This window comes from Schistocerca gregaria, chromosome X, assembly GCF_023897955.1.
Source record: "Schistocerca gregaria isolate iqSchGreg1 chromosome X, iqSchGreg1.2, whole genome shotgun sequence".
Classification (NCBI taxonomy): Eukaryota; Metazoa; Arthropoda; class Insecta; order Orthoptera; family Acrididae; genus Schistocerca; species Schistocerca gregaria.
Genome location: NC_064931.1, coordinates 602,724,097 through 602,742,548, shown reverse-complemented (window position 1 = coordinate 602,742,548; position 18,452 = coordinate 602,724,097). Strand labels below are relative to the sequence as shown.

The 18,452-nt window shown below is 40.8% G+C and overlaps 1 protein-coding gene across 6 annotated transcripts in view; it reads left to right on the top strand.

Annotated features, from left to right (window-relative positions):
• LOC126297586 (rho GTPase-activating protein 190) overlaps window positions 1-18,452 on the top strand; it is a 296,415-nt gene that overhangs the window by 197,745 nt on the left and 80,218 nt on the right. For all 6 annotated transcript variants that reach the window (XM_049988556.1, XM_049988559.1, XM_049988558.1 and 3 more), the window contains 3 exons: window positions 296-466; window positions 542-668; window positions 11,989-12,234. In XM_049988556.1, coding sequence (XP_049844513.1) covers window positions 296-466; window positions 542-668; window positions 11,989-12,234 — 544 coding nt within the window. The remainder of the gene's footprint in view (window positions 1-295; window positions 467-541; window positions 669-11,988; window positions 12,235-18,452) is intronic.

The following is an 18,452-nucleotide window of genomic DNA, read 5'->3' as shown; positions in this document are numbered from 1 at the left end:
AGATGTTGATGAGTAAATAAAAATTCTTTAAGAAAAACAATAATTCCCATTACTTTTCGATCACACTTTGTATATCACTGCCTGAAAAAGGCAAGTATCCAGGTTCAAGTGTGCTCCTTCCCTCCATCTCTCTCTCTCTCTCTCTCTCTCTCTCTCTCTCTCTCTCTCTCTCTCTCTGTGTGTGTGTGTGTGTGTGTGTGTGTGTGTGTGTGTGTGTGTGTGTGAGTGTGTGTGTGTGTGTGTGTGGCATAAGTAGATAACTTTAAACTTAACTTTCTTTTTAAATTCCTTTCAGCAACCAGGCAAACTGAATTTAAAGGATTTCTCGCTTGTAACAGATGCAATAGCTAGAATGAATGTTGCTGGCCGTGAAAGTACAGTGAACAAACTCGCCAAACAGGCAGGTTTCGGACATGCGCCTTTGGCAACACCAGAAAATGTTGATTTGGGTTCTGAATATGCTCAAGTAAGTATTTCCATGCATAGAATTAGTGTGAATTATAAATTGCTTATTTTTCACTTTCATTTCTTTATATCTTAGGTCAAGGATGCTGTACCCGGCCTTTATTCTTCATATGATGGAGAGTATGCATATACTTTAGTGCAAGATGCTGTTGGAACCAACAATAAATCAAAACTGAGGCAGAGAAGAGAAAAGGGTCAACCCTGTGAGTATCATTTTGATAAAACTATCGATATTTGGCTCTTCTTGTAGTAAGTCATTAAAAAACGACAGAATTACATCCAACAAATGATGTGAAGGTAGCCTCATAATGTTAATATGCAGTTTTGAATAGATGTTCTGTACCTTCACATATATGGACAATGCAGTTGCTTGAAAGGTAACAACAGTAGTCAGAGCAGACAATTATGCTTGCAGAATACAAAGAAATTGTCACAGGAAGAATGTTGGCCAGTCATAGATGTGGTGGCCTCATGTAAGAGAATGCCACTGGGCATTGGTTGAATGTCCATATGTGGCCCAGGAAACATGGAAGCCGCGGGGAAATATAACATGATAGTACGTCACCAGCAAAGGTTGAATTAGAGATGGAACAGTGAGTTGAAGGAACTTCACATAGTTCAGGCATGGTGCCTGGACTTAGAGAATTTGCTCTGGCACTGTCACAATTAATACTTAGCTTTGCATACCTTCTTTTAGTGAAACTTTCCAGATTCTATAAACAGGAGTAGTTAATTTCTCAATATTTTGTTTGGATGAGCAGTACTACATTTATTTATATTTTCTCCACCGAGTTCCCTTATTCGTTAACATACTTGATTAGCTATCAGTATGGTTAGCCAATTGAACAGACCTCCCCTGATATATTGTAATTCAGCTTATAGACCACTCGCTAGATGTGACAATGTTTTTTTATAGTGCCAGGTGTGTGCAGTTGGTCATGGATTAGTGGAAGTTAATTGTTGTTTGACTATGCAGCAACTGCACACTACAAATTATTGGAAAAGGTCACCCTTCACTTGAAATATCGGACCTACACAGCCCAACATCAAACAGAAAGACAGAATGGCTTTGAGAATACCTTGCATCACTTGAACAATCACTATGCAAGCTAATGGCAGAACTGAGATCTGGAATGGACCCAGCAGATTAATGGTGCCGTGAAAAGATATAAGAAATCAGAATGAGAAGCTGTAGATCCTGGGGTTAAGGCAGTCATCCCAGTAGGCAGTTAGAGTGGTGCAACAGTGGCAGCAGATGGTGCACAGAAGTAATGCAGCAGCAGCAGATGGTGGTGTGAGGACATAGACGATGCTCTGCAGTGGAAGATATACATCAGCAGCAGCAACAACGAGAGGACTCGGACAAAGCTATGCCACCAGATGGCATGCAGCAGCAGTAGAATGAGCAACAAGAATACCTGGGGTGAGTGCAACAGCGTAAAAGGCATGTCACATGACAAAATGTTTCGTGTAATGGTACAGATGCATGAGAGTCACCCTGCCAGCAGTTCATTAGTTTCTCTGAAGCACTCAAATTAATATCAAAATCCTTCAATAGCACTAAGAATATTCAAAATGTTTTTCTTGACCACTGCAATATTGAGTTTGAGCTCATAAATCCAGAGGAGCACAACACGCTCTTAAAATTTGTAAAAAAAAGAAAAAAAAAGAAGGAAAAAACTACAATAGTTATGTGTCATGTGCAAAATTGCTGGTCAGAAATCTAAGCATCACTTTGCAACACATGCATGCCATCCTGGTACAAAATTACATAAGAAAGGAATGTTAGATTACATTGTATATCAAATGTTTGTGAGTTGGCAAGAATGTGGAGAAAGCATAGCTTAGTGGTAGATATGATGCAGCATCATGATAGAGAAGCTATCCATTGTACCAGAAATTGTCAGAATTGGAAGGCAGCCTTGTGCTCATATGGAAGATGAGCAGAGCAGTGTTCTTCCTAGGGATCTAGAATGATATTGATTCCCCCCCAGGTTCCTCTTAATTGCATGGAAAAGGACAGATAGTGAGGTGCTCGCAGTGTAACTTGACAGGACACAGAAGCATGTATACACCGTCAAAGTTCATGACATGTTTCAAGTGTAAATGAACTGTACACTATGTGAGAGACTGTGCAGTGTGTGCCTACCATGCACAGAAGAAGAGTAAAGTGCAGGGAAACTTAGCAAGGGGTTTAATATTCCTACCAGTGACCATTATTAATAGCAGGTCAGAGGCATTGCAGTTAACCACAATCAGGCACTGCCAAGGGTGCCAATGCCTGGTCATATGGATGAACCTGGACGCAGCACATTTCTTGGTGAAGCTCTTTTGATTCTCGCCTAGCTGCTATTAGAAGTTGTCGTATGCCTTACTCAGAAAAATATTGGCAGTTGACTACAAAACTATGACCGAGCTTGTAGAATTGGAATGTCAAGAAGGCACAGAGAATCGCATAAGATTCATTGTGAATAGTGGGGCATATATAAACCTACTACGAAGTAGTAGCTTTAGGTATGGTGGAAGGTTAGCTGGAGGGGCTGTGGAATGTATAATCTGACTGATGGTATAAGAATTCGGGAATTGCTAATACAGTTGCAAAGGCAGAAGGAACTATAGTCCACTGATTGCAAACGAGAAGCATAATGTGAGACATTGCTCCCACATAATCAGGGAAGATGTTGACCTTTCATTTGATGGACTAGTGAGCAGAAACTTCTTTAAGGAAAATGGAATCCTAATTAATTAGGCCATCAAAAGAGTGTGGATCCATAGGGAATGGATCAAAATGAAGACAGAGTAATAATGTGATCTCCACAAAGTGTAGGTAAAGAAAAGAGATAGCTGTTTCAAAACAGGTTTTGATGCAAAGCTAAACACCCATAGAAAGTAGTAGCAACAGAAAGCAAACCGTCTAACTATACAGAACAGACAACCAGGATTGCCGGAGAGAAGTCAGAGACACAAGCAAAGCAAAAGAAGACTGATGGTAGGGCCTCAACAGGAACGGGTGTTTAGGTTAAGAGGAGGACTGAATAGGATGAGAGAGGCATTTATACTGAAACAGGAGAACACCAAGGGCACATACCTACTTGAGCCATTGGTAAAAATGCAGCAGAGTGAGTGCGTAATGAGTGTACTGAACACTACAAATGAGAGAGAGTCAATAGAACTCCCACAGTTGATAACTGAAGGAGTGCTGAAGCAGGGCTGATTCAGAATGAGCGACCTAAATTAAAACAAGCCACAATTGAAAGTGCAAATAAATATCTGTGTTTTCATTTAAACACAAAAAAGAAAGTAGCCATTACAGAACTATGCACCACATATAGCGATATTTTTCAGGGTGATTTGTTCATGGCCCTATAGAATGCCACAAGCACAAAAATAGGTACTGTAGAAATAGATACAAAAAATGTTGGATGTCCCCACGTCTCCCCCACTCCCCCTCCCCCACTCCCCCTCCCCCACTCCCCCTCCCCCACTCCCCCTCCCCCACTCCCCCTCCCCCACTCCCCCACTCCCACCCCCTCCCCCACTCCCACCCCCTCCCCCACTCCCTCTGAACCCATTGAAAGGCAGGATGTTGATACAACACCATGACAACATGGAAAAAGTAAACATTTATTGTATAACTTAGAGAGTAGTGAGTTGTTTCAACTGCTGGAGTAGAAGGAGAAATTTGAGCGAGCAGAGATTCTCGCTAGGCGAGAAATGGAATTTTGTAATGGAAGATTGGTAGTACTGAACATGAATGCAGTAGAATTTCAAAGTGTGGAACATGTGTTACAGTGGAGCTGGGAAACGTTGAAAAAGCACAAGGTGTAGTTGGACAATTGGTACGACATAAAATATTTACAAGAAAATGAGAAATTTTGAATTTTGTGAGCAAAATAAGTAAAATATTGTCACTTTAAGGTGAAAATAGATGTTGCAGAAGTGGAACAAAAACAGCTGTTCAGACTTCCAAAGGAGAAAGTGACCATTGTTAAAGTAACATTACATAGTTTTAATCCAACAGTCAGCTCCACAGCAGTAAGTGAAGCAGTTACAATGCAGGAAATGAAACAATTGAGCCTACACAGAACAGAAAATATTTGAGGCCAAGATGTTGCAACTAGTCCGAGAAGTTCCACAAGACTGCTTTCAGGAGCTAATTTTATTAACTAACCCTTTACTATATTCTTGGCATAATTTATTACGCCACACATTGCCCTTTTGTTTACAGTTCCATACCAATCACAGCATTGGCACTTGATATCTATGTAATCTTAGTACTCTGTGTGCTTTTTCATTGTGCAGGTGCTTGCTAAGTAGCGTCCATTTATTTTCATAGGTACCAGTTGGGGTGGAAATCTACCCCACAAGGCTAAAAAGACTTCTTATTTGTCATCATAAATTGTTTTTAATTATTTTAGACAGAATGGAGTGGCATTCGAGTGATGAACAGATTTTGGAGTTATTTGTAGCTAGTGAAGACTGACTCATTGGATACACTAGATTCTTTTAAAGATGCAGTCAAGTTTAGCAGCAGTGAAACAGAAACATCTGATCATGGGACTGACAGTGAACTGGAGAAGTATAAGAGGCAGAAGAACAGAATGTTTACAAAGAAAATCAAGAAATAGTAAGACAATGTGGCTATTTTTGTGGAAAAAAAGTGTTATAAATGATCCAAAACTGCCCCAGCATCACCTAGAACAAGATATAAATTGTAACTTCCTTACCTGGTCTCGAAGGTCCTGCAAAAAGAAAAGAAAATAATGATAATAATAATAATAACCCTAACTTGTCACCTGTTGAGTCATGGTCTTTTCTCTTTGTCAACAATATAGTAGCTTATATATTAGTACAAACCAATGAAAAAGATAACAGAACTTTTAGAAAAGACTGTGAGTTGCTTTCCTACGGATATTATGAGAAGCAGTCAAATGAAAATAGAACACCTGCCACAATGAGACCATGGAATGGTTTCATCCAAAAATAATCACAGACATTTATCCCACTGGGAGACAAGACAATCAATTCCTATTTTGTACAATGTGGTTGGCCACTGGTGGATCCACAACTAAATCCACTCTTGCATGTCCCAATCCAACTCAAACCAATGTCCATACATGTCTTTCTTCTATTTACAATGGTGATGTAAGCGATGGGCAACATGCAATCAATCAAAGTCCTTTGATGTATACAAGGTCCATGTAAGCTATTGATATGGATCACACTGCTATCGTAGTGCTCTCCTAGTACTGTGCTAACACTGTGTGGCCAAGGCTGGAAGGAGCGGCACTTATATTCTCTTCAGCGAGAGGGCACTCCTGTCGTGGTGCGGTCCTTGTCAGCGGGCTATTGGCTGACCTCGTCTCACTGCCTTCTTTGCTCTTGCAATCTTCATCTTCATGCCATCACTTGTTGATACGCCGGAACATCCACAATCAGTGCACGGTGTATGAAGACACTTTGCAGAAACTGTGAAGTACCATATAAAGTCAAAAGGTCAGGAATACTGTTGGTTGTAATCATTTTGTTGCATGAAACTGCCCCACCCCCCACTGCCAATTGGACAAAGGCCACACTTCTGCAATTTGTTTGTGAAACACTGCAACATTCCTTGTACAGCCTTGCTATTTTGCCATGTGATTTTCACATCTTTGGTGACCAGAAGGAAGACGCGTGCACATCATTTTCAGTCAGACGAGTACATGCAAGAGTGGTTGCAGTTGTGGATCCTTCACTGACCAGTTACATTTCAAAAAACAGGAACTGATCATCTCATCTCCCAGTGTGGCAAATGTCGTAACACCTGCGGTGATTACTTTTGAATGGAACCATTCCACAGTCCTGCTGTGGTGGGTGTTCGGTTTTCATTTGACTGTCCTTTTATTTCTTATTGGTATATCTGAATCTAATCATGAAAATGTATGAAACGTATGGGCTATCAATGGAACAGGATGTAATTATTTTCAAAGCTATAATGAATTAAAACAGGTTTTAATTCATTTTGTCTGCTATGAGATTTGATGACATAAAGACATGAGAAGCCTGAAAGGGTTTGACTATGAAGCTCTTATTTTGTATGAGTTTGATAAGTTTACAGAAAACTGTGAAACCTCTTATATTTACTCCAAATATGCCACTGTATATGAAATGTTAGTGCCTTTCAGATGACATTGTTTATGTCAATACTGAAATCAAAGCCTGGACAATAGAGTTTGCAAATTGTGTGCTTATGCAGTGCAAAGACTCATCACTTATTGTCAGCTTTGCTACATTCAGGCAAAGGACAGATATCATCGAGAAATAATTCACAATCACTCCCCACAAAAAGCATTCTAAGGTTGATAGAACGTATTTTTCAGAGAAACAGGAACATTACTGGCGACAATAGATGCTTTGAAACAATGTGGACTTACTTATGTCAGAATAGTGCAAAAAAATAAGTTAGTAAATAAGTAAATGAGCAATCTCTTGAGAGTTTCAGCCACAGAAATCCATAAGATTTGACTCATCATTGTTTGGCTTCATTTATGGTATCTTATGTACCAAAAAGGAATAACAGTTGTTCTAGTATCATGGATGCACCACACACCAGAGGTTAATTCATAATCTCCCAAACCTGGAATTATCAAATTTTATAATTTAACTAAAGGCGGTGTGGATGCACTTGATTAGGAAAGTGCAAATTATTCATTGCTGAGAAGATCTAGGCATTCACCATCAATGGTATTTGGAGCATCGTTGAACATATTTACAGTAGACAGTTTCATCATGTAGGCAGCATCAAATGAGAAAAGCAAGATGATGCACTGAGATTTTATAAAACAACTCAACATGGCATTGATCAAAGCAAATATGAAAAAGAGTAAAATGAATTCCTAAAATTATCCTAGGAACTTGAAGTTCTTTTGCAAAAAAATTAAAACTGATAGCATGGTTGGCAGATCTGCACTGCAAGCCCAAGCTAGACCGAGTCAGCCAGAAAAGTCAAAGATGTCACAATGCCACTTATGTTCACACCTGAAATACACAAAAACTACCAAAAAATGTTTTAAATGTCAAAAATATTGAAAAAAGTGTGTCTTCACTGTGGTCAATGAAAATAAGTGCTCAGTTGATTCATTCATGTACCTACTGTAATTTTTTGGTTTTTTAAATTGCGAGTCATTTTCTTCTTTATAGTTTATGTAACTAATCATTATTTGATCACAAATCATGTTCCTGAACACTGTGAAAGTAAATTTTCTTTGTTTTTTAAGTTAATTCTAAAATGTTTGTTTAATAAGGCAGCGCTAATGTAGAAGCATTAGTTGTTGGTTTGATAATGTTTTATCTCATAATAAAGATTGATTTTTCATAAATAAAAGCCATTGATTCCTTAATAGTAGTTTAGAGAATCAGAAATAAATAGGCTTCAGGTGGTTTTGGTTTTTTGGGTCAAAAACTACTCCACAAAATTACTAACATCAATCTAAATGGTGAGTGCAGTTAAGGGTTAAACAAGAATCTGTGAACACCAATGAATAATAATGAACGGCTGTTTATTTCCCCAATGGATGAATGCATAACCACACCTGTCACGAAGGTAAGCCCACAGATACTGTGCTCCGAGGCACAAGAAAGTTAAAATTTCTATGTAAATTTTAGGGATATGCTGCTCATATTGTGATGTAGTCTGAGCATATAATGTGAACAAGAATGACACGCCAAACTTGAAGGTGGAAATTGCCTGCTGCATAGTAAATAACGAAAGAAAAAAATATCAACTGGAACTGCCAATACAGCATGTGGTTAGGCAGTCAGATGACCTAACAGCTGCGTTGCATAAGCTTGATGAACTGAAAATTGAAGTTGGATTTCAGGAGAGAAGTGCCTTCAGCAACTTCGTGATAAATCATTTCTCTTTCTAGAGTTACTTGGGCTCTGGTATAGTATTTATAGTGATTATATGCTGTCATTGTAGATACTGTAAGTGTTGTAAGGAATGTTCTTAACTTGTGTTCAAGACAAGAGGTGACAATTGCTACGGAAAAATGTGTGTGACAAACACTATTGTGAATCAGTGCCCAGACATGTGTGAAGTGATGTTAGATATTTGAGAGGCATGGACAATTCACAGTCTCTAAGTATTGTAACTAAAATGAGTAAACATTAAAAGCACAATTGTAATTATGGTGGAAAGTGTCCCTTTATTGTAAAGTAAATGTGTATCTCTTCCAGGTAATAGAATTGTAATCATGGTGGGAAGTTTCCACGTATTGTAAAGTGAGTAAATGTGTATTTCTTCCAGGAAAGGGTTTGTAATCAGAGTAGTGTTTATCATTGTAAACCAGTTATGTATTTCTTTCAGATAACCAAATAAAACTTGTGCAACAATGTGTAGTAATTGAGGACAGCACCTAGAAATTTTTCTCCATGGTGGGAGGGGGAGATGTCGCATACATGGACAATGCAGTGCCTAAAAGGCAATGACAGTAGCCAGAGCAAACAATCATCCTTGCAGAATACAAAGAAAACACAAGAGGAAGGACGTTAGCCAAATGTAGATATGATTCCATGTGGTAAAGTGACATTGAGCATTGCCTAGATGTGCATAAGTAGCCTAGGAAGCGCTGCACCCACAACAGAATATAAAGTAATGGTGCGTTTCCGGTGAGGGTTCAATTAGTAATGGAACAGTGAATCAGAGGGACCCCGTATTGGTCAGGCCTGGGCCTGGACTTGTATTTCACTCAGATAAGTAGTAAAGTTTATTGTTCAAGTTTTGCCTCCTAAATTTGTTCATTTTTCGTTTACTGAGTTCCATAATTCTTCAAAATATTTGATTAGCCAACAGCACAGTTAGCCAATTATATGAACCACTGCTCTCTGGATGCAACAGTACTTTTACCCAAAATTGGACTAGGGAAACCCACAGGCCTCCTAACAAAAAACATCACAAAATTTTGAAAGGTAACGACACAAAACATTAAAGGAATTGTTGTTAAATATGACATTTTACAGTTACCCACAACTACTACAACAAATTTTCAAAAAGTAAGGCCTGCAGCTCAAATGTTTACATAAATCCACAAGAAGCCATAATGTCTCACACAGTTCTAGGAGTCATTTAAAAAATACTGGGCATGGATGTCAAGTACCCTGCCTTGCTTCATCAGGTATGTTTCATTAGTCTGATTAAAGAAGTTAGTTTGTCCGTATGTTAACAAATACTGCACTCTGCCTGTGAAATTATTTGTAACAGAGCTGCTCTGGCACATATTCTGTGGAGAGTGAAGTGAAGCAAAGTTATATAGAGCACATGTTTTTGATGCCTCAAACATAATTGACTAGCCCATTAGTCAGAAGTTACAAATTCTATTGTAGCAACATGTTAATGGTAGCGATGTTGGGGAGATGAGTGCACATTGTGATCACAAACAACCCCAGTCCCAACATGCCACCACAACCGACAGTGATATGAAGAAGTATCTGTAAGTAGTTTTTTGAAGTATTTATGAAGATTCAAGATTGCAAAGACATCCACAGCAACAGCTGCCCAAACACTGATACATTATAACTTTGTACACCTTTGGTTACAATGATTTTATCAAGAAAGCCAGTGGAGTTTTGATTGAAAGTGATCTTTATGATGAGGTAATTTGTTCGAAAAACTATGGAAGTAAAGCTGTGTCCCAGAGTGGATTGACTAGTTTCAACCTGAACAATCACAAGGCATGGTGGATTTATATGTCAGTAGGGTATCATAGACATTCCCAACTGTCATATCACACACACACACACACACACACACACACACACACACACACACACACACACACACACACACACACACACATTCAAGACCTGTTTGATTCAATACTACTAGCAACCTGCCCAGGTTCGCACAGGTAGCATTTAGTATCTATGTCCAGATGATTTGTCCTGTGTAGTGGTAATAAATTATATATACAAACCCTCCTCATGAATCAGTCTGTCTATTTGTGGAAACTATCAAAATCCCTTCCTTTCAGTAGTTTCTGAGATTAGGCTTCTCATACAGACAAAAAAATGTGTTGGGGACTTTAATTTAGTAATATTTATAGATGGTGTATGGAGGCTCTTACTTCTCCAAAGTATGATTAAGTTTGCAAATGGTACCCACCCATTAGGACAATAACTTAATGCATTAAATGTATTCGCAGTTGTAAATAAAGAGAACCATCAGCTGTAGAGTGGAATGATGACAATGAAAATTTGTGCTGGACCGGGACTCGAACCCAGATTTCTCGCTTATTGCGAGCAATTGCCTTACCATTTGACTATCCATTTGTGACTCACAGACATAAATTGTCAACCTGTACTCGTACATCCATTATGTATATTCCTGCATACGTCAGATGTTGTACTTGGAAGTCGCTTGCCTGGTATCGGCAGAGAAATACGATACTACGATTCCTGTGTTATTCTCATTACTATGCAAAGTTCCTTTGGACATGTATGTGTGTCCAAAGGAACATCTGATGGTTGTCCTTATTCGCAATTGCGAATACATTTAATGTATTTCATAACAGCTGTAGTCGCCGCAGTGCCTGTTCCTTTGGACATGCATAGATGTTCAAAGGAACTTTGCATCGTAATCAGAATAACACAGGCATTGCAATATAATATAACGTAATGCTCTATTGGAGTCTACCCCTAACTACATGGTGTCATTGCAATTTGAAGTTATTGTGACTGCACAGCTCATTCTCAGTCTATGAGTTAATGAGCCTGTTTCTCAAGTGTCTGTAATGGTATCGAGTAATAATTCGAGAGTATCACAACACTTTCTTCAGTGTGAAGATTTAAAGATATCAAACTTATTCTAAATTATCACTCTGTGATATATTCTTTGGAATGGTTGTTTCCATGTTACTGGCCTCTAAGTATTCATTATATGCAACTGTTTCTAGTGAATATTATGAAGCTGGGATACCCTAGATATGGCACATTTTATCATTTCTTATTCATGAAAAAGCACTTTTTCAACTTTTTATATGTTCTCAGAGTCTTTCGCGATGGCGTGTCTGAATAGAATCTTTACAGTTTTCAAGCCATGTCAATTTGAATAAAATTCTCGATTTTTGTTTATGTATACCAGTGGAAATCCATGCCAGTCCCAGTAGCCAGTGGTTTTTACTCCTGATGACGATGTGGGAGATAGGCATCGAAAGCTCAAGAATTTTATTCAAATTGACATGTCTTGAAAACTGAGAAGCTTTTATTCAATTTTTGCTTGTTTCAGAACCTTGATTTTGCATTTGCTGGCAATCCCAGCTACCACATATCAATACTCCACCTTCACTGTGCATGTAAACTGAATGATGCGGTTAGTATTGCGTGAATATTATGACTCATTGCTGCTCTACATTATTATTAGGATACTAGTGGTCAGGCTGAGAGAACTGTGATAGTTGATTATAGATGAGTCATTTCTCTTTGCATGCTATAATGATGGCTCGCGTGATATAAATTTCATGTGTGATGTGCAATTTTCTCTTCCAGCATATTCCGATTCTGACAGTGACTGGAGTTCTCTTGAACGAAGGCAGAGAGCAGCAGATGCCTACTGCAAAGTAAATCGAAAGCCTACTCCACATAAAAGGATGCGAAAGAAACGTACAGCCATCCCTGTTCCAACACCTAGAGTGCCATCTTCTCAACCATCAGTAACTGCTGAAAATCTTAATATAGCAAACTACCAATTGAAAGATGAACAGTCACGCTGTGCATGTGATTCCAGTGAAAAAGGTAGGTTCATAACACCTTAAAATAATCTGATGCCAATCATACTGGTTGTTGTAATTCTATTTCCTTACATTTCCACTTTTAAATATTATGTATTCAATAACAAAATATACAGTACAATGCTACTTATATTCTCAATATCAGTATTCATTTATTTTTATTTATATTGTCTATTAAATATTTGTCAGAAGTTTTGTCATACATCAGTCTTCTTTGGAATATTTCCTTAGTTAAAACTGATGAAATGTTAGGAGTGATATGGCTTACTGCAAATATCAGTGTCCTCACAAAACATAAAAGAAAAATCTAAAAATTGTAAATTACTGGCACTGTAATTATGCTGATAGCAGCTCAAAATGCTGGCATGGGATCTCATACTTCTCAACCTAAAAAATTCTTCTTTGGCAGCTCATTAGGATTACCTTCTCATACACAGTTATGTGTATGAATATTTTGACATCTTCAGGGTTCATATTCATGGTGAAGGCAAGGCAGAGCAGCCACTTTTAATTTTATTGTTGTATTATTTTAATGCAAAAATTATAATATTTGGGAATTTCTGTAGGTTGTCAGACAATCTCATCACTAACCAGTCAGGAAATTATTGTTCCATGTTAGTTGCAGTCATTTTTGTAGGTCAAAATTCTGATTTTTCTTTATCTCTCTTATGTATTGTGTTTGCAACTTGCAACACTTACAGAATGGTGCGCATACACACTATCTGATCAAAAGTATCTGGGCACCTATTAGTGGACATTAATATCGGGTGTTTCTACATGTACCCATTGACAGCTTGAACTCTGTAGCCCCACTTCCAGTGAGCTGTCTGAATAACTGGAGGAATGGCAGCTCATTATTTCTCAAGAGTCAAAACCGGAAAAGGTAGTGATCTTGAACACTGGGATCTGAAATGAATGACATTCTAATTGTTCCCAAAGTCATTCCATTGGGTTCAATCCGGGACTCTGGGCAGGCCATTCCATTTCAGGAATGTTATTGTCCACTAACTGTTGCCTCACAGATGGTGCTTTACAACAGCGTCCGTTGTCATGCTGATAATAGTCTTTGTCACGGAATTGTACAGAGTGCACACAGCTGTAAAATGTGTTCATATCCTTCTGCATTTAATATTTTCTTAAGCGCAACAAGGGACCACACCATAACCACGAAAAGCACACTCTGCGGGCTTTCAAATAACTACGCACCCTCAGACTCTGAGTTGCAATATTAAAAGTTTTGGCTGGTTTTCTTGTCTAGGGGCTGGGATACGTAGTTGCCGCATTACAGGCCAAATACTGCTGAGTCTACAGTACACTATAAGAATACGCACATGAATCGAATGGTCAAAGGTTTCTATCACTCGGCAATTACAAATAGTTATGAACAACAACAAAGCTCACGAGATATTCACTTCTAAATGCACACTATGTCTTCACTGTAGAAACCTCAGAAATCTCACAAGTGCATAAGTCAGCACTATGAAATATTTCTATCTGCCGCGACCACACATAAACTGCTCCACACTCTCCAAGACCCTCTTGCAACTGTGCGTCCATCGCGCCTTCGCGTCCAGCACCTCCCGTCCTGTCCCTTGTGCCACACTCTCCTGAACTGCCCCTGTCCTCTCTCATCCTACCAGCAACCTGTTATAATTTCTAGCTAAACAAATATATTTCTAGGACTACACAATACATGTAAGTCACACAGCAAGTAAACAAGGTAAGGCGAGTGTACACCGTAAGAGCCAAATCTGCACTGAGTCCAAGTCTAGCAGCAGCTGGGGGGCTTTCCGCTCAGGTGGCACGGCTGCTGCATGGCTGGCAGACAGCGCTGCATGTAGAGGATGCGCGTAACTGCTCGGTAGCACTTTGAAAGATTGGCGAGTCACAACACTTTTCCCCCCTTTGAATTTGTTGCACTAGTCTTGATGGAGGTGGCCTGTAGATTGCTAACGTCCATAGGTGTTGTTTGACCGTAAAGTCTCGAGGAGGAGGCTTCCCATGCGGAAGGAAGTGTCCCCGATGATAATGGGTCGAGATGACAGGAGATGTAGGGGTCGAATCTGCTAGGGCCCTCGTGCAACAATCTACCCGTTGCGGCAAGTCCGGTTGTTATAACATGAGACATGGGCGATGTGTCGGCGTCCATAGGAGGAGGAGGTGAGTAGAGTTGCTCTGACAGATGATGGTCATCTGGTTCCTGCATGGGCATGTCTCCTGGTGGCGTCCATTCTTGTGCTAGCACCAACATTATGATGAGAGGGCTGCATTGTGAGTAATGGGAGATGCCAAGATCCCGAGCATCAGGTAGAGCCGAAGGTGGTGTAGCGGCATTCGGAACAGGTGTTGCCGGCACACGAGGCCGAAGCTGGTTCGAATGACGCACTGCAACACCCATGTCCATTTGGATTTCATACAGGTGTCGGCCACGGTGTCGTAAGATCTGGCCAGGACTCCATTTTGGCCGCCTGCCATATGCCCGTACCCATACAAGGTCGCCGGCGGTGAACCAGCCATGCGAATGCACCCGCACCCATGAGGTGGAAGGCCGCAGAAGATGAAGTAGCGTGCGGGGCTGTCGGCCATGTAAGAGCTCAGCTGGGCTGTGGTCGCCCATGCAAAGACGTAGGTACCACAACATGCGGCGAAGCATTGTTGGTGGAAAGGAGGATAACACCATCCCTAGCCATGAGGCTGTAGCACAAAGCATAGTAGTTCCGCAACGGATCAGAAGCCTTAGCGGACGGACAACCTGGCCAACCTTTCAGAATACAGCGTAAAACACGGGAGAGGGTAGGATCAGAACCCGTAGCAGCCGCCAGCTGGTTCCCGATGATGGAGAACCCGTCCAAAACCCGCTGCTCGTCAACATCCAGGTGGAAACACAAAAGTTCGTCCCTATCGAATGCTAGATCAGGATCCATGGGAAGGCGTGACAGTGCATCAGCATTCGCATGTTGAGCCATCGGACGGAAGTGAATCTCATAATTGAAACAAGACAAGTAAAGAGCCCAATGCTGGAGGTGGTGTGCAGCCTTGTCGGGAAGCAACGTTGATGGATGAAACAAGGAAACAGGTGGTTTGTGGTCCTAAACAAGATGAAATTCGGATCCAAAAAGAAAAACATCAAACTTATGAAGAGCATGAATAATGGCCAAAGATTCTTTTTCAATTTGAGAATACTTTTGTTGGGTATCTGTGATCGCTTTGGAGGCATAAGTAATGGGTTGTTCAGAGCCATTAGGAAAACATTGCGCAAGGACTGCACCAACCCCGTATTGAGAGGCGTCCATGGCAAGAACAAGATGTTGGCCAGGTCAATAAGTAGCCAGGCACAGGGCCTATTTCAGCATAGTCTTCAATTTGTAGAAAGCTGCATTGAATGACGCGGACCAGTGAAAGGGCACGTTTTTATGCAACAGGTGATGCAACGGCTGAGCCACCGAAGCAGCAAATGGTAAAAACCTGTGATAGTATCCTATTTTCCCCAAGAAGGCCTGCAGTTCCTTAACAGATGTAGGGCGAGGAAGGGCATCAATCGCAGCGACAGTTTGCGGAAGCGGACGAATACCATCCCGAGAGAGTTGGAACCCCAAGTACGTGATAGATGCCTGAAAAAATTTTGATTTCTGAAGGTTACACTTAAGACCGTCAGTCTGTAAGACATGAAAAAGTATGCTGTGATTCTGAAGATGTTCTTCAGTGGTAGAGCCAATGACAACAATGTCGTCCATGTAATTTATACACCCAGAGACAGGGAGCAATAATTGTTCCAAGAATAGCTGAAAGAGAGCAGGGGCGCTGGCAAGCTGAATGGCAATTGTTGGTATTCATAGAGGCCGAAAGGCATGTTAGGTACTAGGAACTGCCAGGAAGCAGTGTCGAGAGGAAGTTGATGATAAGCTTTTGACAGATCAAGTTTAGAAAAATACTGGCCTCCAGCAAATTTAGTGAACAATTCTTCAGGTCGAGGCATCGGGTAAGTGTCGATGAGGCACTGAACATTTACAGCGGCTTTGAAATCGCCACAGAGATGAATATCACCATTAGGCTTAGCAACGACAACGACAGGAGAGGATCACTCACTTGAAGTGACAGGAAGCAAGACCCCTGAAGCAGTGAGACGATCCAGCTCCCGTTTGACCCGATCACGAAGGGCCACAGGAATGGGCTGAGCTCGAAAAAACTTAGGCTGAGCAATGGGTTTGAGCATGAGATGATCTTCAAAGTCGTTTGCACGCCTAACCCAGGAGAAAAAAAAGGGACAAAAATGTCGTCGACAAGGAATCCAGTTGAGCACAAGGAATGGCATCAGAGACGATATTGACAGAGTCACCTATGGAGACCCCCAAAAACATGAAAGGCATCGAAACCAAAAAGATTCTCTGCGTTTCTATGGTCGACCACAATTATGGTAATAGTGAGAATGACAGATTTGTAAGATACCTCAGCATTAAATTGTCCCAAGAGAGAAATCTTCTGTTTATTGTACGTCCGTAAAGTGACAGGTGATAGGATTGGAGAATCCAACTGAAGATATGTCTGAGAATTGATGATAGTAGCAGCAGAACCAGTATCCACCTTCATGCGAACATCCCGACCAAGGATTTGGACAGTGAGGAATAAATTTCATGAAAGGGAAGAAGTACCATTGACACACAACACAGAAGCAGAATCACCATCACGTTCATGAACGTCAGGTATGCGGTCAGATTTACAAACGGATGACACATGACCCTTCTTTTTGCATTTGTAACACACGGCCCAACGTTGTGGACAATCTTCTCGTGAATGCTGCGTAAAACACCGCGGACATGAAGGAAGTTGCCGTGTGTTTTGCTGCAGTTTCTTAGAGGTTTGTTTACGGTTAGGCCGAGGCTGCGCTTGGGAGCGTACTGCGGCCATGTCGGCCGGCGGGGATACGCCGCAGGCTTCGTCAACAGTGCACAGGCGTTGTACTTCCCTGACGTCACACCATGCCTCTATTTGTGCCCCAGCGGTGCGAGGAATTTCAAAAGTCTGGGCGATGGATAGGACTTCATCTAGAGTCGGATTTGCCTTGAAGGGCACGTTGCCTAACTTCTTCGTCGGGTGCCAATCGGATAACTGCATCCCGTACCATGGAATCGGCCTAGGATTCTTTGTGAACTTCAGTAACAAATTGACACTTTCTACTCAGGCTGTGAAGTTCAGCAGCCCAAGTGCGATAGGATTGATGCGGTTGTTTTTGACAACAATAGAAGGCAATTACATGCGTTTGCTTTTGAAAATAGACGGACAGAAGTAAGCACATTTCAGTAAAGGACAAAGATGCAGGATCTTTCAAAGGAGCCAGTTGCGACAACAACCGATACATTTGAGGTGAAATCCATGAAAGGAACAGAGACTTACATGTTTGTTCGTCTGCGACATGAAATGCCAAGAAGTGCTGTCGAAGACGTTTTTCGTAATCAGACCAGTCTTCTGCCGTCTAATTGTAAGGAGGTACAGACAACGATGAGAGATGCCCCGCATTTGATGCCGCGACGAAATCACGAACTGCAGATGTGAGAAGCGTTTGCTGTTCAATGAGACCTTACAACAGTTGCTCTAAAGTAGCCGTGAAAACCAGTGGGTCAATGACGAAAAAGAAAAATCCCATCCTTATCGCCAATTGTTATAATGTCAAGCTGAACAAATATATTTCTAGGATGACACAATACATGTAAGTCACAGAGCAAGTAAACAAGGTAAGATGAGTGTACACCGTAACAGTCAAATCTGCACTGAGTCCAAGTCTAGCGGCCGCTGGCTGGCTGGCTGGCTGGCAGACAGCACCACATGTAGAGGATGCGCGTAACTGCACGGTGGCACTTTGAAATATCGGCGAGTCACAACACAACCCTCACCTGAACTCACTTCCATCCAGTCTCCCCATTCACGAGCGCTGTGATTGGCTAGAGCGCTCGCGCCATGTCTTCATGCCATCGTACCCACCCAAACATAATGAAACACATACCAAATGCTGGATTTACATTTAAATAACTTGAAATTAAATAAATATTCCTATGGCTTGGCGATAAACACACTCTAACACACATTATTAGATACATAAACAAATTAAATAAACATATATCGAAGGAGTAGAACAAAAGGTAGGCCAGTAGCCTAATGTTTCTGTGTTTTCTAAAACACAGTAAATATTTAACCAATTTCTTCATGAATAGTATATATCAGATATAA